We start from the raw sequence: 19,056 nt of genomic DNA, 5'->3' as shown, positions 1-19,056 counted from the left end.
TTTGGTTCAAATAAACTCTTGTAAAAAATTTTTTAAAAGGAGTCCCATGGTCAGCAATGTTCATGGTTGCCTTCTGTGAGTTTCCAATCAGCTCTCTCTTCTCTTTTTGTACAAGTCTTAAACTGCCCTGCTCCTTACACCAAATACATATACACATAAACATGTGTATTTAGATAGAGGGGTGTGTGTGTGTGTGTGTGTGTGTGTGTGTGTGTCTCTGTAAAACGTGGCATTGCTTGGTAAAGCGTTTCTCACACTTCTGCTTCAGATCCATATTGGTGCCTGCTCACACACTCCTTTGCACATTTCAATTTAGTTTTTCCTTGAGCTAAGGCTGAGTGATGACTTCGCAAGTTGAACATTTAAAGAATCAAACCTGTTTTTCCATGGAACCAATTAATAATATACCTATAGTGAACTATTTAGCTGACAGAAACAAAGAAATTTTCATCAGAGAGTATTGGCAGGTCATGTAGAAGGTGGGGCAGTGAGAATAGCTGTTGCATTGTAGGAGCAGCAGGCAGGTTGAATGAGGGGGTTAAGTGTTGAGTCCACATGAGACTCTGCTGAGGTGTGACCAGGTGGAAGGTACTTTAAAGCCCTTTGGAACTTCCTTCTTTTTTTTTTATTCCTAATCTGATTCTTTTCATCTGTCCTCAAACGCTCTTTGTATATGAACTTCGACTTCTGCATTCAAATCTCAGTCTTTTAACTGGAGCCTGACGGGCTGTACTACACCTTCTTTAGATTAAAAAGCTCAGCGGGCATCCTCTGAGCTGAGCTGCCTGCACCACCATCTAAGAATTACATTTTTATCCTGGAAACCTGGGTTGGTCCCTGTGGGCTAGAACAAAGAGTAGAATTAAGGTAATTAGGCTGGTGTCATCGTGTAGGACAGAAAAACAATTCCCAGAGGCAGAGCAAGATTATTGAATTACTTCAGGTGTGAATTGATTAGTACTTGGAGCTGTCCTAAAATGGGAGGCCTGATACAGTTGTTCTTTGGTTTAACCGGAAGTGTAGTCAGCTGTGTAAAGTAGGTTGTTATGTTTAAAAATACACATTCCTACTTCTGTTTATCCAAGAAGAAGTAAGTGCAGCCCCTAGCCCCTCCAGTTCCCTCCCAGTAGAACAGCGCCTTGTGAACAATCCTCTCCAGGACATGCTGTCAACATTGAGCTTTTGCAGAGCTGGAAACAGCAGAAGGAAGAGTCCAAGGTGACTAAAGTTTTTGAGCTTGGCAGAATATCGGCCCCAATCTGTGTGTAGCTGCATGGGGAGCAAGCTATGGCTTTTGTTTCAGACGTGTGGTAAGATTTGTTCCCAGACCGTAGCAGAACATGCTGATGGCATCAGAACCACTGAGTTCAAAATCTGAAGACTTGAATTTAAGGTCCAGCTCTGTCATACCGTGTTTCCCCGAAAATAAGACCTAGCCGGACAGTCAGCTCTAATGCGTCTTTTGCAGCAAAAATTAATATGAGACCCGGTCTTATTTTACTATATATAATATAAGGCCAGGTCTTATCTAACATAAGACCAGGTCCTATATTAATGTTTGTTCCAAAAGACGCATTAGAGCTGATGGTCCGGCTAGGTCTTATTTTCAGGGAAACGGTATATATAACTGTAATTCTAAACAAGCTACTCTTTGTTCCTGAGTTTCAGTGTTCTTATCTGTAAATGGGGTAAGATACCCCCCTTGAAAATTACAGATGAGCCAATATATGTGAAACTAGATTTAAGCCATAAAACTTACGACATTCACCAGGCCTCTGGAAGCCAGACTGAAGCCAGGTGAGTAGTCAGGGAAGATACGGCGATTTTGAAGTCATCAGAGGGCATAGATGGGACTTTCTAAAGGAGGAAAGCTGTGGACCAGCCCTTCAGGGTTAATAAGTCCCTCAACTGAGCTTTGGGAGAGGGGCTGTGAAGCAGATGGAGAAAAGAAGACAGGAGACATTTTAAAAGGAAAGGAAGTAGCAGATCGATACAGTGTTATGGAAACCATGGGAGAACAACAGAATGGAACAACAGTGTCAAATGCCATTAAGACCCCATAGATGTGACCATAAAATACTTTCCAAATCAAGGAAACAAGGAAATTGAAACATCAAAAATAAAAATTCCTGCAAGTCCGGGATCATTGTACCCTTGAGTGTAACTCACACGGTCTGAAAGACAAACACATCATGTTCTTTCTCCTGTTTGGTGACGACTGCGCATGTAAGTCTCAGACTTTTGTGTACTTTTATTCAACGGCCAAAGAACTCGCTTGCCAGTAGCAACCCCTGGCTGAGATGGCAGACGAGCCAAAATGCCCCTGGGTAGAAACTCCTTCCAGAATGTCAGAAACAAGCAGTAAATCTAATTTGTAGCATTTGTGGTAGAAAGAGCATGGGCTCTGGCCCCAGGTGGGCCAGGGCTAATCCTGCCCCCTCTCTTTTTCATGGCTGCACGTAAGCTCTCAGGCTTATCCCGTGGAAGCTTGTTCCCTAATAAAAAGGGGCAAGACAGAATCATGTGGCAGGAAGCACCCTGCACCTTGTAGGTATTCGATAAATGTTGATTTCCTTCCTTTTTCTTGGTATTTAAAAACCTTATTTATTGGAATGAAAAACAAAACAAAAAACCACCATGCTTCACTGTTGTCTGTAATTAGAGATTTTTCAAATTTGGGTTATTGTAGAACCCAGAGTCATACTGTAAAAGCAGCTATAGTAGCTGCAGTTACTTTGCTCCTGCAGGGAGACTGAGTGGGTACGAAGGGGACTGGTACAGTGTAGCTCCCTAGACATGGGGTCCAGACCCTGGGGCTCTCTGAGCAGCTGCCCAAGCAGTTCACCAGTCTGTGCCACAGGCTCCTCAGTGACCTCTGTTGTGACAAGACCTGGAGGTTTTTAAAGGAAATATCTCACCTAGGCACAGCTCAGCTCTGCAGCATACCTGTCAAAACAGCCAAAAGGAAGGGAGTTGACTAAAGGGTCACAGAGTCTGTGTTTTACTCACGCAGAGGCTGCAGGCCTGACTCTCTTACCTTCTAATAAGCCTGGTGCACTAGTTCCCGAGCAGCTGCACTGCCCAAGGAGGCCAGTGGAATACAGGTGTACTAACCTCATCACCTAGGCTGGCAGCTGGGGGTGAAGAGACTACAGAGGCTGGACAGTAAGGGGCTGACCTGCCTCGCTGATGGCAGGACTGCATGGCCCACTCGGAGAGTGAATACGCATAATTTTGACTTTGAGTCATTCAGAAGTAAATGTGAAGTCTACTTTAGAAAGATTTCTATCAAAAACAAAACAAAACTTTTGGAGCTTTTGAATCCTCAGTTTTTGGGTGTGAATGTGCTTTTCTTAGGATAACACAGATCCAATACCTTTGCTTGAAAATGATCTTACTGCGTAGGTCTAAGACGTACAAGTCAAGCAACTCATTTAAGGCAGGGGCTTGCCTCAACATGATCGCCTTATGTTTACACAGTGTATTCTCTTTAATTTCAAGTCGTTAGGTATGAGAATATGGCAGTTACAAAAACATCATTTTAGACAGCATTCACACCTTCATCTCAAATAAAATTTCTAAAGGGAATTGCTATCAAAGAAAAACATGAATTAATTTCCATTCCCCCATTATAGAAGAAATACTGACGAAGGAGCTCGCCAAAACCAAAACCCTGCATAAGCCACAGACAAATAGGTAACGTTTAAATATACAAAGATGAATTACATTTCTGGTCTTTTTTCAAAGAACAAAATCACTCACAAATAAGTAGTTTAGCAAAAGAAAAAGAAAGAAAAGAAAAAGCCTTTACCTTAAAGGAAATACCTACAAAAACGCAGGGAGTATTACATTATCCAAGCACAAAAGAAAACCGTCTAATCAAGTTTTCATCAGGTTTCTGTTCAAATGTCTTCTAGTCTGTGGTCAACTTTGGCTGCAAAGTCTCATTTAGAGACCTTAGGTTCTCCAGAGCTGTGATTTTTTTTTTTTTTTAATTTGAAGGAAGAAGATTGTAGAATTAAAAGTGAAGAGTTCCTAAGGACTTCTGAATTTGCCTCAAATAAAAAGATGGGCAAAACTAAGTTGGAAGGTTTACTGAAAGAGCATGGCTACTTTTAACCTGTGGGCTGTATTTTCTTAGCTGGAAGTCAGGTTAGAAAAAGAAATGATATAGCCTCGGGTTGGTTTGTTTAATTGCTTCTAAGAGAAAACTGAATAATAATAATAATAAGTATCCTTATGGATATCTGCTATGTACCATGTAGTCTACATATATTCATGTTGTCATGAAAACCACTCAAAAGTCTTGCAAGGTAGATGTTATCCCATTTTAAAGATGAGAAAAACCTAGACTCAGAGAGTTTAGTAAATTGTCTGAAGTCACCCAGGTAGTAACTGGCGGAGTAGGAATCAAGCCCAGATCTGTCAAAGTCCAAAGATCATATTCTTTCCACTATACCATCCTGCTTTTGCTTTCCATTATTTATCAAGCACTTTCTATGTGCCAGACCCTGTACTCATGCTTTATGTTCAACCGGAAGTTAGAGTGTTTCCAGTTTATGGATAAGAAAAGGGGCTCAGAGAAGTCAGTTAATCTGCTCAAGTTACAGAGCTACCAACTAGAACCGAGGTAGCCACCTCGTTCTTCACTGAAACGTTCACCTGGATTAGCTATTTCCTGTCCATCTCACCTGACAGAAGTGAACCTAAAGCAACCAAAGAGTGGAGTGGCTTATCTTTAAACATTTCTAGGGAAAATATCCCTTACCGTCTAATCTAGTGGGTCAGTTTCCTATCATTTTAATGCCCCAACACAGTATAAATATGGAATCAAGAATGCTTGGAAAGTATGGCACACAGATAAAAATAAGATAATGAAGTTTTCTGCATAGGGAAATGACATTGGTGACCAGACCTTCTAACCCTGTCTTATGGGGAAACACGCAGTCACTCTTGGGGGGCGTGGTTTCCAAGCTTAGCGCGCAATCCCAACTCCCAGGCCCTACTGTATGGTTTGTCTAGCTAGGCAGTCAGACTTGTTTGAGAGAAAGTGGAGGACTCCTATAAACTGCTACCAGCCCATCGTACAGCTTTCCGCGTAGCCTTTCTTGGCTATAAGGGGTGCACACGTTAAGTCTTAAGGGATATTTTTTGAAGAAGAATCAGTTCCCGTGCTGAGAAGTGAATGGCTGCTCTCCTCTAATAATACATGATAATTTATGTTTGGTATGTGTGTCACACTTGCCCAAACAGTCTCCATTCTGGAGGATTTATACTATGCTGGGGGTATTTAAATTACTGGAAAACATCTGACCCGCTGGAGTGGGTGCTGTGGGATGTTTCCCCTAGAAATGTTCAAGGGCAACACTGCTCATAGAAAAATGCCCATACTCCTTTGCTTTGTGTTCACATCTCCGCACAGTTTGCATCTTTATCCAGAGCCCCTCGGCACCCGCATTCCATCCTCGTGGCCTCTATTCCCGCGACCCTGATCACCCTGCTCGATACCGTAATATTACCTCTGTCTGGAATTCACTCACCCACCTTCCTCCCTTCCCAGCCATAATCCTCCCGATGCAACTGCCTGTCAAAATCCTGTTGTCTTTCAAGGCCCTGCTCACCTAATAAGCCTTCTAGAAGCCCTGAGACAGATTCTTTCCCCCCAACTCCCCGTGGTGGTTACTACCTCTGTGACAACCCTCAGCATCATCTCCCTTCCCGAGAACAGTGAAGGTCAAGTGCGTGCTGGCTCTGTCGGGCGAGGACCTGGCTTTGGTCAGCTTGGCCTCCCTAGAGCCGGCTCAAGTAATGCGCCACGAATATTGGTCATTTTGGATGTTTGTTGCTGTTTTCTCTAGAATGTAAAGCTCATAACTAGGTCCTTTAAAACAACAACAACAACAAAAACTAGATTAGTTACAGAATTATTTTTTATTCATAAATCTACGTTAGTCATCTTTTACTTTGGAGAGTCAGTATATTTGCGAATTTGTAGCTGGCAGGATGTTCTAATTTTTCAAGGCTGGAATTTAAAGTGACCAGTGTCAGTCCCTCTACTTTAATGATTTTAAATTTGTCCTTTTCTTCTAATCATCTGCATTTGGTACATTGTCCATGAATTTTTAAATTAAAAGCTTATGACTCTTTAAAGACTTTGCCCAGTTTTTAAGTGCCAAGGATTATGCATTTGAATATATTTTAATTTATTTAAGGATTCTTTTAATCAAATTCTTCCTTAATTCAGCCGGATTTCTTTTTTAATCCCCCCAGGCCAGGAGTTTATTTATTGTGACAAAATTCTTTTAAAGATAGAAGTTAAAACAATATTAAATGCTATTTATGGTGTTCTCTTTTGCTAGATTTTTTTCTGCATCTCCTAAAAACATGTTTCCATTAGACATGTTTTACAAGTCTAATGCAGTCAACATTTCCTCACTTTTATGACCTATGCCAGTCAATCATTAGATACCGTGTTTCCCCGAAAATAAGACCTAACCGGAAAATAAGCCCTAGCATGATTTTTCAGGATGATATCTCCTGAACATAAGCTCTTACGCGTCTTTTGGCGCAAAAATTAATATAAGACCTGGACCAGGTATAATATAATATAATACCCAGTCTTACATTAATTTTTGCGCCAAAAGACACATTAGAGCTGATTGTCCGGCTAGGTCTTATTTTCAGGGAAACAGGTTATTGACCACTGGATATGTAATCCAGTGTTACGCATGTGGAGAATATAAAACAACGGCAAATGCCATTAATTGCTAACAGTCCAGCTAAGACTGGAATGTGGACATGGAAGATGGAGAAATCACGGAGTGACAGAGCAGGCGAGAGAGGCTTCCTGGAAGGAGGTGGGACTTGGACAGTGTCACAGAAACAAGAGCAGGTTGCGGGACTGGCCAAGGAGCCGGGCCGGAGGAGATGTCAGGATCCAAATGGGAAGCATCCCCAGAGGACACAGAAACAAGCACGGTGGCGTCATAAGGCAGGAAGCGCAGCGCACCATCCGTTGCCAGAAAGTGGGGTCTCAGGTCTAGCATGGCGCCTGAACGTGGGATATGCTCACTGAACGTGGATGAGGGAATGAATGAACCACGGGAAGCAGACGGAGAAGCACTAGGGCGAGGAAAAGTTCCCATATGAGGACCAGCCCGAAGCGGGCCTTGTTTGGGATACAGGTTGGAAACACGCAGAGCTCTAGGACAGAGGCATTTCCGACAAGCTGAGTCCTGATGAGAGGAAACCAAGGTGAACCCAGAAAAGAAAGGAGGCCCTCTGGGTAGGGATTGCAGTGGCCATGAGCTTCCCGAGGCCAGTTGGCCTCCTTCATCTTTGCATCATTCCTTGCTGTCCACGTGTGCAAAGGCGAGGGGAACGGTGGGAAAGAAAAGGAGGTTAGTAAAATAGGGCGGGTTGTGGTTTTTCTGAATTTTACATGATACCAAAAGAGACAAATAAAAAGTGGAAAATTGCTATGTCTACACAGTATTGAAGCTTTATTGATTTCTTCCCTTGTTACTGAATATTCCCCAAACTCCCACTCTGATTCAACTTTTGACCTTCCGGAACCAAGTCCATCGCCTCTGCAAAGCTTTCACCTCAAGCAGGGTCCCCCACTTTTGCATGGACATCATGTTCATGCTGCATCCATCGCCTTCACATGCTGAACTGGAATCACTCATTTACCTTTTCCAGGTCGCCTTTTCCAGCCCATGAGCTCAAGGGTGTGGACACCCTCATTCTTCTCGGCAGTCTCTCTCCTAGTTAGTAAACTTGGGAGAAAAATGTGACGGACAGGAGGGCCCCATCTGACTAGCAGATTTTGCCAAACTGACAGTATTCTCATGAGAGAATGTATCTCTTCTTAGGGACCTCTATAAGCTACAGTCCAGTGTTTACACATCTTTTTCTTCTCTGTTTTTCATTTTTCTTTACGTCTTTGGTATTTTTTTTCCTGAACACCATTCAGCTTTCCTGATCCTCTTAGTTTTATAAATGTTCCCATTTTTTAAAAGTAATATTTATTTGAAAAAATACACACACACACATATATCTGGAGGATGGATAGATTAGATAGACAGACAGACAGACAGACAGACAGACAGACAAAGATCATATAAAACATACCTGTGGACTTTAAAGACTAATTAAACACCCCCTGACTTCTTAATGGGGCATAGTGCCAGTATCATAGAAGCCCCATGTGTGTCCCTCCCAGAAATAACCACTACCCTGAACTTTGTTAGCCATAGTCTTGATTTTCCTTTTTTTATTTTTTTATTTTTCAATTACAGTTGACATACAACATTATATTAGTTTCAGATGTGCAACATAGTTATTAGATATTTATATAACTTATGAAGTGATCACCCCAATAAGTCTAGTACCCATATGACACTATACATAATTATTACAATATTACTAACTATATTATTCCCTATGTTGTACTTTATATCCCCATGACTTTTTATAACTGTCAGTTTGTACCTCGTAATCCTTTCACTTTTTTCATAATAGCTTTACACCTACTATGTATATCCATAGCTAATGTTTCGTGTGTTTTTTCTGATTTTGAACTTTATATAAATGGGTCATGTGGCTTGTTTTCTGCTACTGTGAATATCAGTGTCCTTGTTTTTTTAATTATAAATATTTAAAGCTTGTATAAGTATATAAAGAGTCCAAAAAGAAATACCCATGTATCCACCTTAGTCAAATCTTAATATATTTTTCTAAGGTACCGCACATTATCAATTTGGTTGAAGCCCCATGAATGTCTCTCACTGATGTACTCCCGTCCCCCAAGGGTAACTACTGTCCTTATCTTGGTGTTTCTCATTCCTGTGCACCTTTTTACACTTTGACTTTCCTAGACATTTATAAACAGTATGCACTAATGTGTGCACGTTTTTGCACTTTGTAAGTATATATTGAACACTGTCATCTGTAACTTGCTTTTTTCAGTGAACATTATGTTCTTGAGATTCATCTACGTTGGAACATGTAGACTTAGCTCATGTATTTGAACGGCTCTAAGGTGTTGCATTGAAGAATATACTGCTATGCATTTATCTAGTCTTCTGTTGACAGACATTTAAGATGTTTCCTATTTTTACCACAAGCAATGCTTACTAGCACACCTTCTTCTACCTTCTTCTTCTTCTACCTATCTTCTGCACATGTAGCAGTATTTTAGGAGTGAGATTGCTGAGTTACAAAATATGTAATCTTTCTTTTCAGTGTACAAAAGGCTGTAGAGATTCACGTTCTCACCAGTGAATGAGAATTCCCTGTTCTACAGCCTCGACAACACTTGAGTATTACTGGGTTTTAAATATTTTGTCAATCTCATGGGTATGAGGTGGAATCTCGCTGAGGCTCTAGTTCACATTCCCCTAAATGCTCCTTTTCTTTAGTTCAACGAGCATTTGTTGAGTATCACTCCTGTGCCATGTACTGTGCTGAGCACGAGGCATACTCGTGCTTATACTAAGGTAACTTATAGTACATGGCCCCGAGCCTTACGCGCTCACAGTCTTTGCAGTGGTTCCTACCTGGGCAGGCATACCAGAATCACCTCAGGTGCTTGTCAGAAAGCAGAGGCCTGAGGCAGAGTCCCCAGCGCGCTCGCAGTGTTAATTCTGTGTTGATGCTGATGTTCACTTCCAGGTGAGAAGCTCTGATCTCCTGGGAGGAGAAGCCTAGCTCATTCAGTCTGGGTTCGTTTATGTGGGTAGGGAGAGAGAACCTGGCTCTTCACTGGCCCACTCAATAGCATCCCTTTCACTGTGAGGGTCTTCTTGCAATTTTACGTGAATGGCTCACTGGGTGTTGCGATGATTAATTTGTATCTATAAAGTACCTCAAAAGCAATTGCTAAACAAAATATAAGCAGAGGCCAGATTTCCTGTAACTTCAACTGCCAGGGACAGCTGTATGAGTTAATCTGGAAAGAAACAACAACAAAAGGAGGCGGAGACAGTCACTGAAGGGTGCCTGAGGAAAACAACCCAGAGCTCACACTATGTCAGTTCACCTGCCAGGTTCTGGTCGAGGGGTGGATAGTCAGCCGTACCTGACTTCTCAGAAGCTGAGACATATGTGGGGTGAAGTAGACAAAAGAGAAGAGAAGAGGCAAGAAAGAGAGACAGAGTTGGCTTTGGTGAGAAGTGGCAAAGGAAAACGGAGCTGGGTAGAAAAAGAAAACAAAGCAGAGAATGTTTGTCGGCAGGGGGCCAACAACATGTCACACCCATTAGCCCTGGGACCTCAACGTACCACACACTAAAGGTACATCAGCTCTTAACAGTTTGGGAGTGTAGCTCTTAGGAGATATTTGTAACAGAGCAAGCTAAGTCTTCCTTACCACTTGAGGCTGTAACTTGTAATGATTTTTCCACGTGTTCTCCATCATCAAGAAAAGACTAAATTATTTTCAGTATATTTACTGGGATGTGAAGGTATATACAAAGTTTAGAAAGATTTCCCTCAAAATAGTTAAAATTTAAGCAACGTGAAGGTGTATGCTCTAGTTTTCAGAAATTTCACATATATGGAACAGTGTATAAAGCCAGCCTTAAAAAATAAAAACTAACGAGAAGAGGGAGTAGAGGTAGGGAATGCATATTTATTTAGTACTTGTTCAGTTTTTGTTCAGTCCTTTCAACAATACTACAAGGGAAGAATTCTTATCCTCATTTTGCAGGTGAGAAAATCAAGATTCAAAGAGATGAAGTGTATTGCCTATGGTCTCACCACTACTAGATGGGGGGCTAGGATTTGAACCCATTTTTATCTGACTCCAAAGGCTGTGCCTTTTCCCACCATACCATGCTGTCTCCTCCTATGTTAGGATTTTAAGAATTGACAGCAAAATTCAAGACACTTCAGGCTTCAGTTTGATGTTATTAAAACCCCAAAGATAACCTGTTTGCCTGATCAAATCACACAAAAGATAGTGAAAATTTGATACCAGTTTAACAAGATCTGGTTAATATCTAGTTTCCCCTGTCACTTAAATGAAAGGCAGTGACAGTAAAAGACTTTTGGTGCCTTGAATAGGGATTCATCTGAACTGGAAAACTTTACTTTTCTGTTTCTTGTAGGCAAATATTCTGGATATGTGGTGTTTAACTTTCTAGTGGTTAGAACCCATGTGTCTCAAAGGTTTAGTGTGTAGTTAGCTGGGGTGGTTAGTAAGTGGATGGCAGACTTCCCTAACTGGTGTGTGCGTGCACGGTGGGGGTGACCTGGGAATGAGCTTAGGAAGACTCGACCTCAGATGGAATCACTGTTGGAGGGGAGTTTACAGCAAGTCGGCATGGGGTTAAAACTATCTCCTAATGAGGTTTCGAGGAACTAGGGAGGCCTGGAAATGGGAACATAACCATGACCACTCCAAAGTGAATCCATGAGTATCTTCCCTACTGACCCAAGAGCACAGGGGGGGAAAAGCACAGGAATATATAGTTTCAAGGATTGGAGAAATGAAATAATGGCTGACTTGTGAATAATGATGAAAATATTTGATGATGTGACTCCCAGGGAAGCAATTATGGTTAACCCCTCATTTGTTTGGCATTTCCAAAGATTGAACTGTCCCACATAACTGAATTTTCCAGACAACTAAAACTTTCCTATTTATGTGCCTTGAATGTTTTTAACCATGCTTGGTGGAAATATTTCTGAAATAGATTGTACAATTATTCTGCCTTCTTGAACAGAAGCTGCAAGAAATAACATTTCCTCAGTTGCCTTTGATTGCAAGTCTGAGAAGACCTGATTAAAAGAGGTTTAAATAGTGAGGACTTGTAATCATCTCATATAACAAGAACCCCAGAGCTGGGCAGTTCCCGGCTGATGAATTCGGCAGCTCAGTGCTGTCTGGCTGACTTTCCCCTCGTGGTCACAAGATGGGTGCACAGCTCCAAGCCTCAGGATCTCACATGATAAGATGTAAGGCAGGAATGGAATGGGGGCTCCCTCGTACACGTGTCTTTAATCAGAGAGGAAAATATCTCTCAGAAGACCCTAGCCGACTTCCCCTTGGGTCCCATTGGCAGGACTGAATCACATTTCCCAGCCGTGGTTCTACGGAAGGCTCAGAGTGGATTTCCAGCACTTTCAGACTCTGGAGTAGAAAGGGGCTCTGCCCATAAAAAAAGGATGGAGGGTGGCTGTTGGGTGGGCAATCACAAGGGTCTGCCCCCGTTACCAGGATTGGGGATGGGCATCCCTTACTGTTGGCCATAACTTGAAGGATGATTGAGCTTTCTCTTCTTACCCTGGATGGCCCCAGAGGGCTTCTTTTTGATTTCCTACGTCTGCTTTTATTTCTTATTCTCTCTCCTTCTTTGTGTCAGACTGCTGGTTATCACTACTTGCTATTAATGTACCTTGTCCTCATCTTGCCGTAATTAGATTTCCGGAAAAATCATAGAATCAAACTTGTTAGAACTATGTCTGAAACTTCCGAGTGAGTATCTGACAGCTGTCCTGTGGATCAGATACCTAGTGTCGCATGTCTGTTGGCTGTTGAGGGTCACTTTTCCATCGTTGAGGTTTTGGAGAAGTGAGGAGTTTCTAGGATCTTGTGAACTTCAATACGACTTTAGTGAAGTTTTCTCATGATGAAAGGAGAAGCATTTGGGGGCAGTTAAGCCTGTTTGCTTTAGAAGGTAAGATTGTATCCGTTCATCTGAACCCCAGAGTGGTTTGGAGAGGCAGCATTCAGCTCCCTCACCAAGCTGCATGGCAGATGGTGGCCTGGACCGTATCACGAGCTCAGGGACCACGACTTGTGGGACTGTCACTGCAGCCACAGTCCAGCACGAGGCAAGGTAGTGCAGAGTTTAATTATGCCCGCCCTCTGCCAGGCGGCAGAGCCCTGTGAATGAGTCCTGGGAACTGCCCAGGTTGTGCAGACTTAGAAGTGCTTGGTTGTGACTTGTCTCAACAAGTTCTTGAAGAAAGTAATGCTTCAAAAACGGTTATTGAGATTATACTGAACAAGTGCGGACCATCCCTTCTGTGGATAGAGAGCTGACCAAAATTCAGTCTTTGTATACAGGAAATAGAAAGCAGTTGTCAAAATAATACCGACAGTGAGTAACTGGACCAAACGGAATGATTCTACTCCAGGATTCAAACCTGAGCCAGTAGGTGGTTTGGGTTCTAAGGAAGCAAATGGTTAAAATGTTTAATTTTGACAGAGTTGAAATTAGGAGCACTAGCTGCTTTGGACCCGGAAGTTCCTTTAGAGCTAGTTAGGTGTTTGAAGGCCTAACGTCATTATTTCAGTATGTGCATCAGAAACCATGAGTTAGCCTATAGGCAAACGTTAAGTTTGGGGATAAGGAAAACAGGTTTTGTTTTTCTTTAGTCCTGACTAATTTGTACCATTCAAGTCATTATTAAAAGAAGAATGTAAAGTATTTGTCCTAAGTATTTTCATTATTAACTCCTTTTTATGAATAGAACCTTTTTAAAGAAGCCATTCTTTCATTGACTGTTGATTGATACAGACAGGATCAATTGAGTTAAATTGAGCTAAATATTTATATTTTTCTAGTTTTTTCTCATATGTGGATTTCTGATTTTATCTCTGAAATATTCTGTAACCATTCCTGCTCCCCTAATAATGCAGCCACTGTGTTGAAATTTTAATATTGGCTTCAACCGTACCGTTGTTAGAAAAATCTCCTTGGAGTATAAACTTGCAATCAGTACTTTGGGGGGATCGTGGTACATCCAGCATGTAGCTGGCTGGCATTTTTTTTTTTTTAAATCAGAACAATGCACTTGGGCATTGAACAATGCTTGGGTATTTAATGGGGACAGAGTGGATGATTCAGAACTAGGTGGGAAAATCATTTTTCAGCATATCAAAATACCAGCAACTCATTTTCAACAAAACAAAATAACAGGAACAAAAAATATAATGCATTCCAAAGCCCCAAAAAGCTGGTAGCGTGGAATCATGAAACCTGTGGTATTATCTGTGTTACTTTGAGACTGATAGGTGACCAGGTTTATGTTAAATTTGTGAATTATTGCCATTGAATTCTGTCATTTTTGAAGGGAAGCTTTCATGTTACACACTTTTCACCAGGGCTGTTGGTGATTGTTTTCAGAGTTAATCTGAATCTTGTTTTGTATTTAGAAATTTACACATAATGTAAACATAATTTAAGTACATGTAAATAGGCATTTTTTTCTAAAATTAGTCAGAAAAAAATAAAATTAGCTATAATCAGAAAAGATATAAATTTATTTTAGAAAGCAGTATTTATTCCAAATGACTGAAAATGTTACAGTTCATGCTTTGTAATATGGAGGGATTCAAAAGGGTCTTCTGAATCAGATTATTTATAATTTGAATTAGTCTGTTTTTTATACTTCGTATTGTTCCTTTATGTTACTAAATCTCTGCTTTGGCACAAATAGACATTGAGACTGCACTGAGGCGGAAAATCTGACTAAAGAGTGGACATTCAAAATCTTGCCACTTTTCTTTGGTTGTGGTATGATTCACATGTAGAAACCCCCTGCAGCACTGAGTCAGAGATACTCACTCAGCGGTCTAACAGGCACTACCAACTGAACGATTTTTTTTTTTTCAGTTTACTACAAATCTAACTTTTTTCCTTCAAGAAATCACCTTGGATGCTAAGAGAACCTAGTCCAAGTCCAATGCCCCCCTAAACTGCCGTGGTGATAGATGTATGCGCAACTATCTAGTACACATTTTGTTTCATATATTTGCCTCATGTCACCAAAAAGATGAACCTTGTCCATCCTTCACAGTAGACACTTGAATGAATGAATTGAAATCATAACATAGTGAGTGTGGCGAGCAGGTTATACCAGTATCCTTAAGAGCAGCAGGCAACGTGGCCCAGGAGAGGAGCTTCGGGTTTAAATCAGGGGACTAATAAGTCTGAGTCCTGCCCCTGCCTCGCTATGGCATGAGCACGTTAATAAACCTCTTGTTTGGAGTCTCAAGTTTGTTCATCTGTTAAATGCAGGTGGTATAAAGAATGCCTGCCTCACGGAGTTACACGTATCAACTTAGATAAAGTGTGTACTTTATCTACAAAGAAGTACTCTGTAAAGCTAGAAAACTCTATACACATTTTCCTTGGTATTATTTTTGGTAAATTACTATGCCTGTTCTTTGTCCTAGAAGTGGATAATATTCACCCAAATATACATTATCTACCTTGAGGAATGTGCTACTGAAACAATCTGTGTTTTTAATGATGGTTTGCCTCAACTAAAATAAGTGTGATTTTCTTTTCAAAAATGGAGTTAAAGAACCCCCAAATGAACAGCTAAAGCACCGAATATTGGCTCATAGCAAAGACTAGAATCGGTCTGTACCGTCACAGTAGACACGTGTGGAGCTCCAATCTGTGCCTGGTGCTTTCTCTCACAGAGCTCCCACTGACTTAGGAGGTATATATGGTAACTACAGAAAAACCTGAAGCTGCTCAGCACCAAAATTCACTGCTGGATTGGAAGTAAAGTGGCAACTTTATTTTTTTCTGGTGGTCCAGTTGCCACGTCCTATAAAATAGAAAGGTTATCACCTGCCCTCTTGATAATCTCCTTTCCAAATTCATTCTTGAAGGATAGCCTTTATCCCACTTCCTGAATCAAATTATAGGTGAGGAAGACTTCCCAACCTTTGAAGAGTCCATACTATGATAGAGACTTAAAACAGGTATCCCACTAACCCCGCTGTGGAAAACGGGGCAAGTGCCACAGAAGTTCAGATGGCTGAGGGCGGCCAGCATCTGTAACCATCTCAAAGCATTCCTTCAGCACCTGCACCTCATGCCTCATCTTGATTAAGTTTTCATCTGCGTGTGATTTGCGTCTCACCTGTATTGTAACTCCGGGAAGGCAGGGAAGGCACCTTGTATTTCTTGGGCCCTCTATCCACTCCTTTGAACTAAGTCTCAACCAGTATTTGTGGTTTAAATAGAGCCGTGTACCCAACATTCAGATTTAGCCCCCCAAAATTGTATTAAGATACATTTAAACCCTAACTTTCTTTTCCTTTCTTCTGTGTTTGCAGTTGACCTGCCCCTGTTTTTTCCTCGAGACCAGCCGACTCTCACATTTCAGTCTGTCTATCACTTTACCAACAGTGGACAGCTTTATTCCCAGGCCCAAAAAAATTATCCATACAGCCCCAGATGGGACGGAAATGAAATGGCCAAAAGAGCAAAGTAAGTGAATCCATTGTTATTTTCTACAGGTAAGAACATTGTGTTGATCTAGTTCAGGGGTTAGCAAACTATTGCCCACAAGCTAAATCCTGCCCCATGCCTGTTTTTATAAATAAATATTTATTAAAACACAGCCACACCCATTTCTTATTTTCTGTGGTTGTTTTCATGTTATAGTGGCAGAATCATTACAACAGACAGCATATGGCCTACAAACCCAAAAAGATTTGTTATTTGGCCCTTTACAGAAAAACCTTGCTGAACCCTTATCTAGCCTCGTCAGGTAGACTGCGTTGTTTGTTTTTTCAATGGATCACAGGATTTATAAGAAATCTACCTCTATTTAGATTAGAGAAGTACTATATAGGAATTAGAGTTCTGGACAAATGGTGTTGATGATGAAAATGTTGACAGCTACTTTTTTTTTTTTTAATGGAAACTTTCAGCTGGCAGTAAACAAATCGATTTTTTGCTCAGTAGTCAATAAATGGACCCGGTACCTAGTTTTTCACATGGAATTGTAATGTCTTTGAAGGAACAGATGAATTGTATACCTCATTGTATCTCTGCAGTCGGTGCCTAAAGTAGGGCCTGCATCGTCCTTGATTAATTAAATGAATGGCTAGATAAATAGCTTAGAACTATTAAAATCCCAATGGAAGTAGGTTGGGAATTTGATAGATGTTGAAGTTAGCTAGAGTTTGAAGTTTAGAGTTACAAAGCTTCTCTGTGGAAAGCTTTCACCAGTCATATGGAATAGGTAAATATAGAAATATGCTGAGTGTTTTTTATAGGTAAGACTTCAGTATATGGAACACCAGTGTTCACGAACCATGGCCTCCTAGACTGAAACAAAAGTGGATCAAAATCATAGTTTCCGAAAATAAATCATAGTTAGTGTGGCAGGCGGTTATTACTTTATTACTCTGAACAGCCATGTGCTCAAACGTGTGATCCCAGCTGAAGGGGATCAAGCTCTAGAGAATCGAGACTATCTGCTAAGCACCCTCTTCATTCACTCATCCAGTATTTACTGACCATCTGCCTTGTTCCAGGCAGGGTACATCATGCTGGGGACACAATGACAAGCAAATTAGAAGTTGTCCATGTCATCATGGAATCTATAGCCCAGCAAGAGAGAGCAAAGCCTCCATCGTACCAAACCTCCAACGGTTTTAAAGTACCTACTAACAAAACCTGGCCTTCCAGACCTACACTGCGCTTGTTTAGTAGGACGAGCCTCATGCCTTGCTCATGCCTCCCCCTCCCTGAGATGACCTCCTTCCCTCCCAGGGAGAGTACCTGCTGGCATCTCCTTTACTTCCTGTAGCACAAGACCTTCACGCAGCAGGAGCTCTTTTAAATAACGGCAGAGGGGCTTCCTCTAGAAACCCAGGCCTCCCGAGACTCTTCTGTGGAACCCAGACCTGTTGGTATCTGAAACTTCAGTACGCACTGTCTCCCTGTATTTGTCCTTTTTGTCCCGGATGCCTGAGTTCTATTTAAGGAATAAAAACAAGCACATGCAAATGTAACTGATAACAGTGGTTAAGACTTACACATCTTGAACTAGACTTGAAAAGAGGGATTATAAAGTAAGTTTTATGTTTGAGGTATTGCAGTTGTTTAACTTTCTGGGCTTTCCTTGTGTCTGCATAGGATCTGCCCTGAGAAGATGGGCTGCTATTTGTGGTATGTGCTATGGAGTCTGAACCAGTGTATTTGTGGTTTCCATGGCAAAGGTATCGTGTGCGTGTGTGTGTGTGCGCAGACATTTTAGCATGTATGAATTGAGTCTTTAAGGAGTTGCAGACCACAAGCCTGTGATTTCAGTATAGGAATATATATCATAATTGTAGCCTGTTTATCTTAACAGATTGGTTCAGAGTTGCAAGAGACATTTGCTTTATGTTAACACCAGTCTAAAGAAAACATCTGAAGTAATGTTGAAAAAATCTGCTTTCTACTGGAGTAAGATGGATCCATTTTAAATGCAATAAAAGAGAAAGCCAGCAGCTCGTGCTAGGAAGAAGAAATAGTTTCAAATCTCCCTTCTTAAACTGAGCTGAGTAACTTCGCTGGCTCTATCAGAATGCCAGGTCAGAATGGGTAAACACAGCCGGGTCACTCATTATCCTACATGATAGCCTTGAGGTTGCTGGAGAAGGTTGGAGAGAAAGGACAGAAAGAGAGAAAGGTCAACTACAGCATTCCTTACACGCCCTGTTTCTTTGTCCTGTGAAAATATTGTATGTACACAGTGCATAAAAGGCTATAATTCACTTCGAGAGCTCTGCCCATGACATAAACACTCTCATGGTTTATGAACAGCAGTGGAGCCCTTTGAGTGGAGTCAGCTGTTTATTCTCTCCTATAGAGCAAAATTCTAAACATGTGAACTCAGAAAGGACACTCGCTGGCACTGGCCAGGGCTTTTCCTACCATGTGTGCTTCTGGCTCATGGCTGTCCGGAAAGTTCTGCCCTCACAAGCGAAATGCCCTCTACTGTGTGAGCCCAGGCTTTGGGGTCATGCATGTCCCAGTTCCTATCGTAAGGTCTAATCCTATAAGCTCTGTGGCCTTGGGCAGGCCTCATAACCCCTCTGAACTTCATTCTGTAAAACAGGTCTCTACTCCTCCCTATTGGATGGGCTGGATTTGATGGGTCAATCAATGAATGGACCTACATAGGAGCCCTGGATTTAGCTTCTGCTGTTGCCCACAGTGCCTTTGCTCACTCCTTTCCTCCCTTTTTCTGCCCCTTCAAATCTGCTCATTCTTCAGCATTCTTCCTTCTGGTCTTGCCCATGCACGC

The 19,056-nt window shown here is 41.5% G+C and overlaps 1 protein-coding gene across 2 annotated transcripts in view; it reads left to right on the top strand.

Annotated features, from left to right (window-relative positions):
• BABAM2 (BRISC and BRCA1 A complex member 2) overlaps positions 1–19,056 on the top strand; it is a 375,203-nt gene that overhangs the window by 329,345 nt on the left and 26,802 nt on the right. For both annotated transcript variants that reach the window (XM_081069729.1, XM_081069730.1), the window contains one exon: positions 16,088–16,241. In XM_081069729.1, the coding sequence (XP_080925855.1) occupies positions 16,088–16,241 (154 nt within the window). The remainder of the gene's footprint in view (positions 1–16,087; positions 16,242–19,056) is intronic.

The sequence above is a fragment of the Rhinolophus hipposideros genome (genome assembly GCF_964194185.1).
Source record: "Rhinolophus hipposideros genome assembly, chromosome: 12".
Classification (NCBI taxonomy): Eukaryota; Metazoa; Chordata; class Mammalia; order Chiroptera; family Rhinolophidae; genus Rhinolophus; species Rhinolophus hipposideros.
The sequence above is the reverse complement of the archived record's forward strand: the minus strand, read 5'-3'. Positions and strand labels throughout refer to the sequence as shown.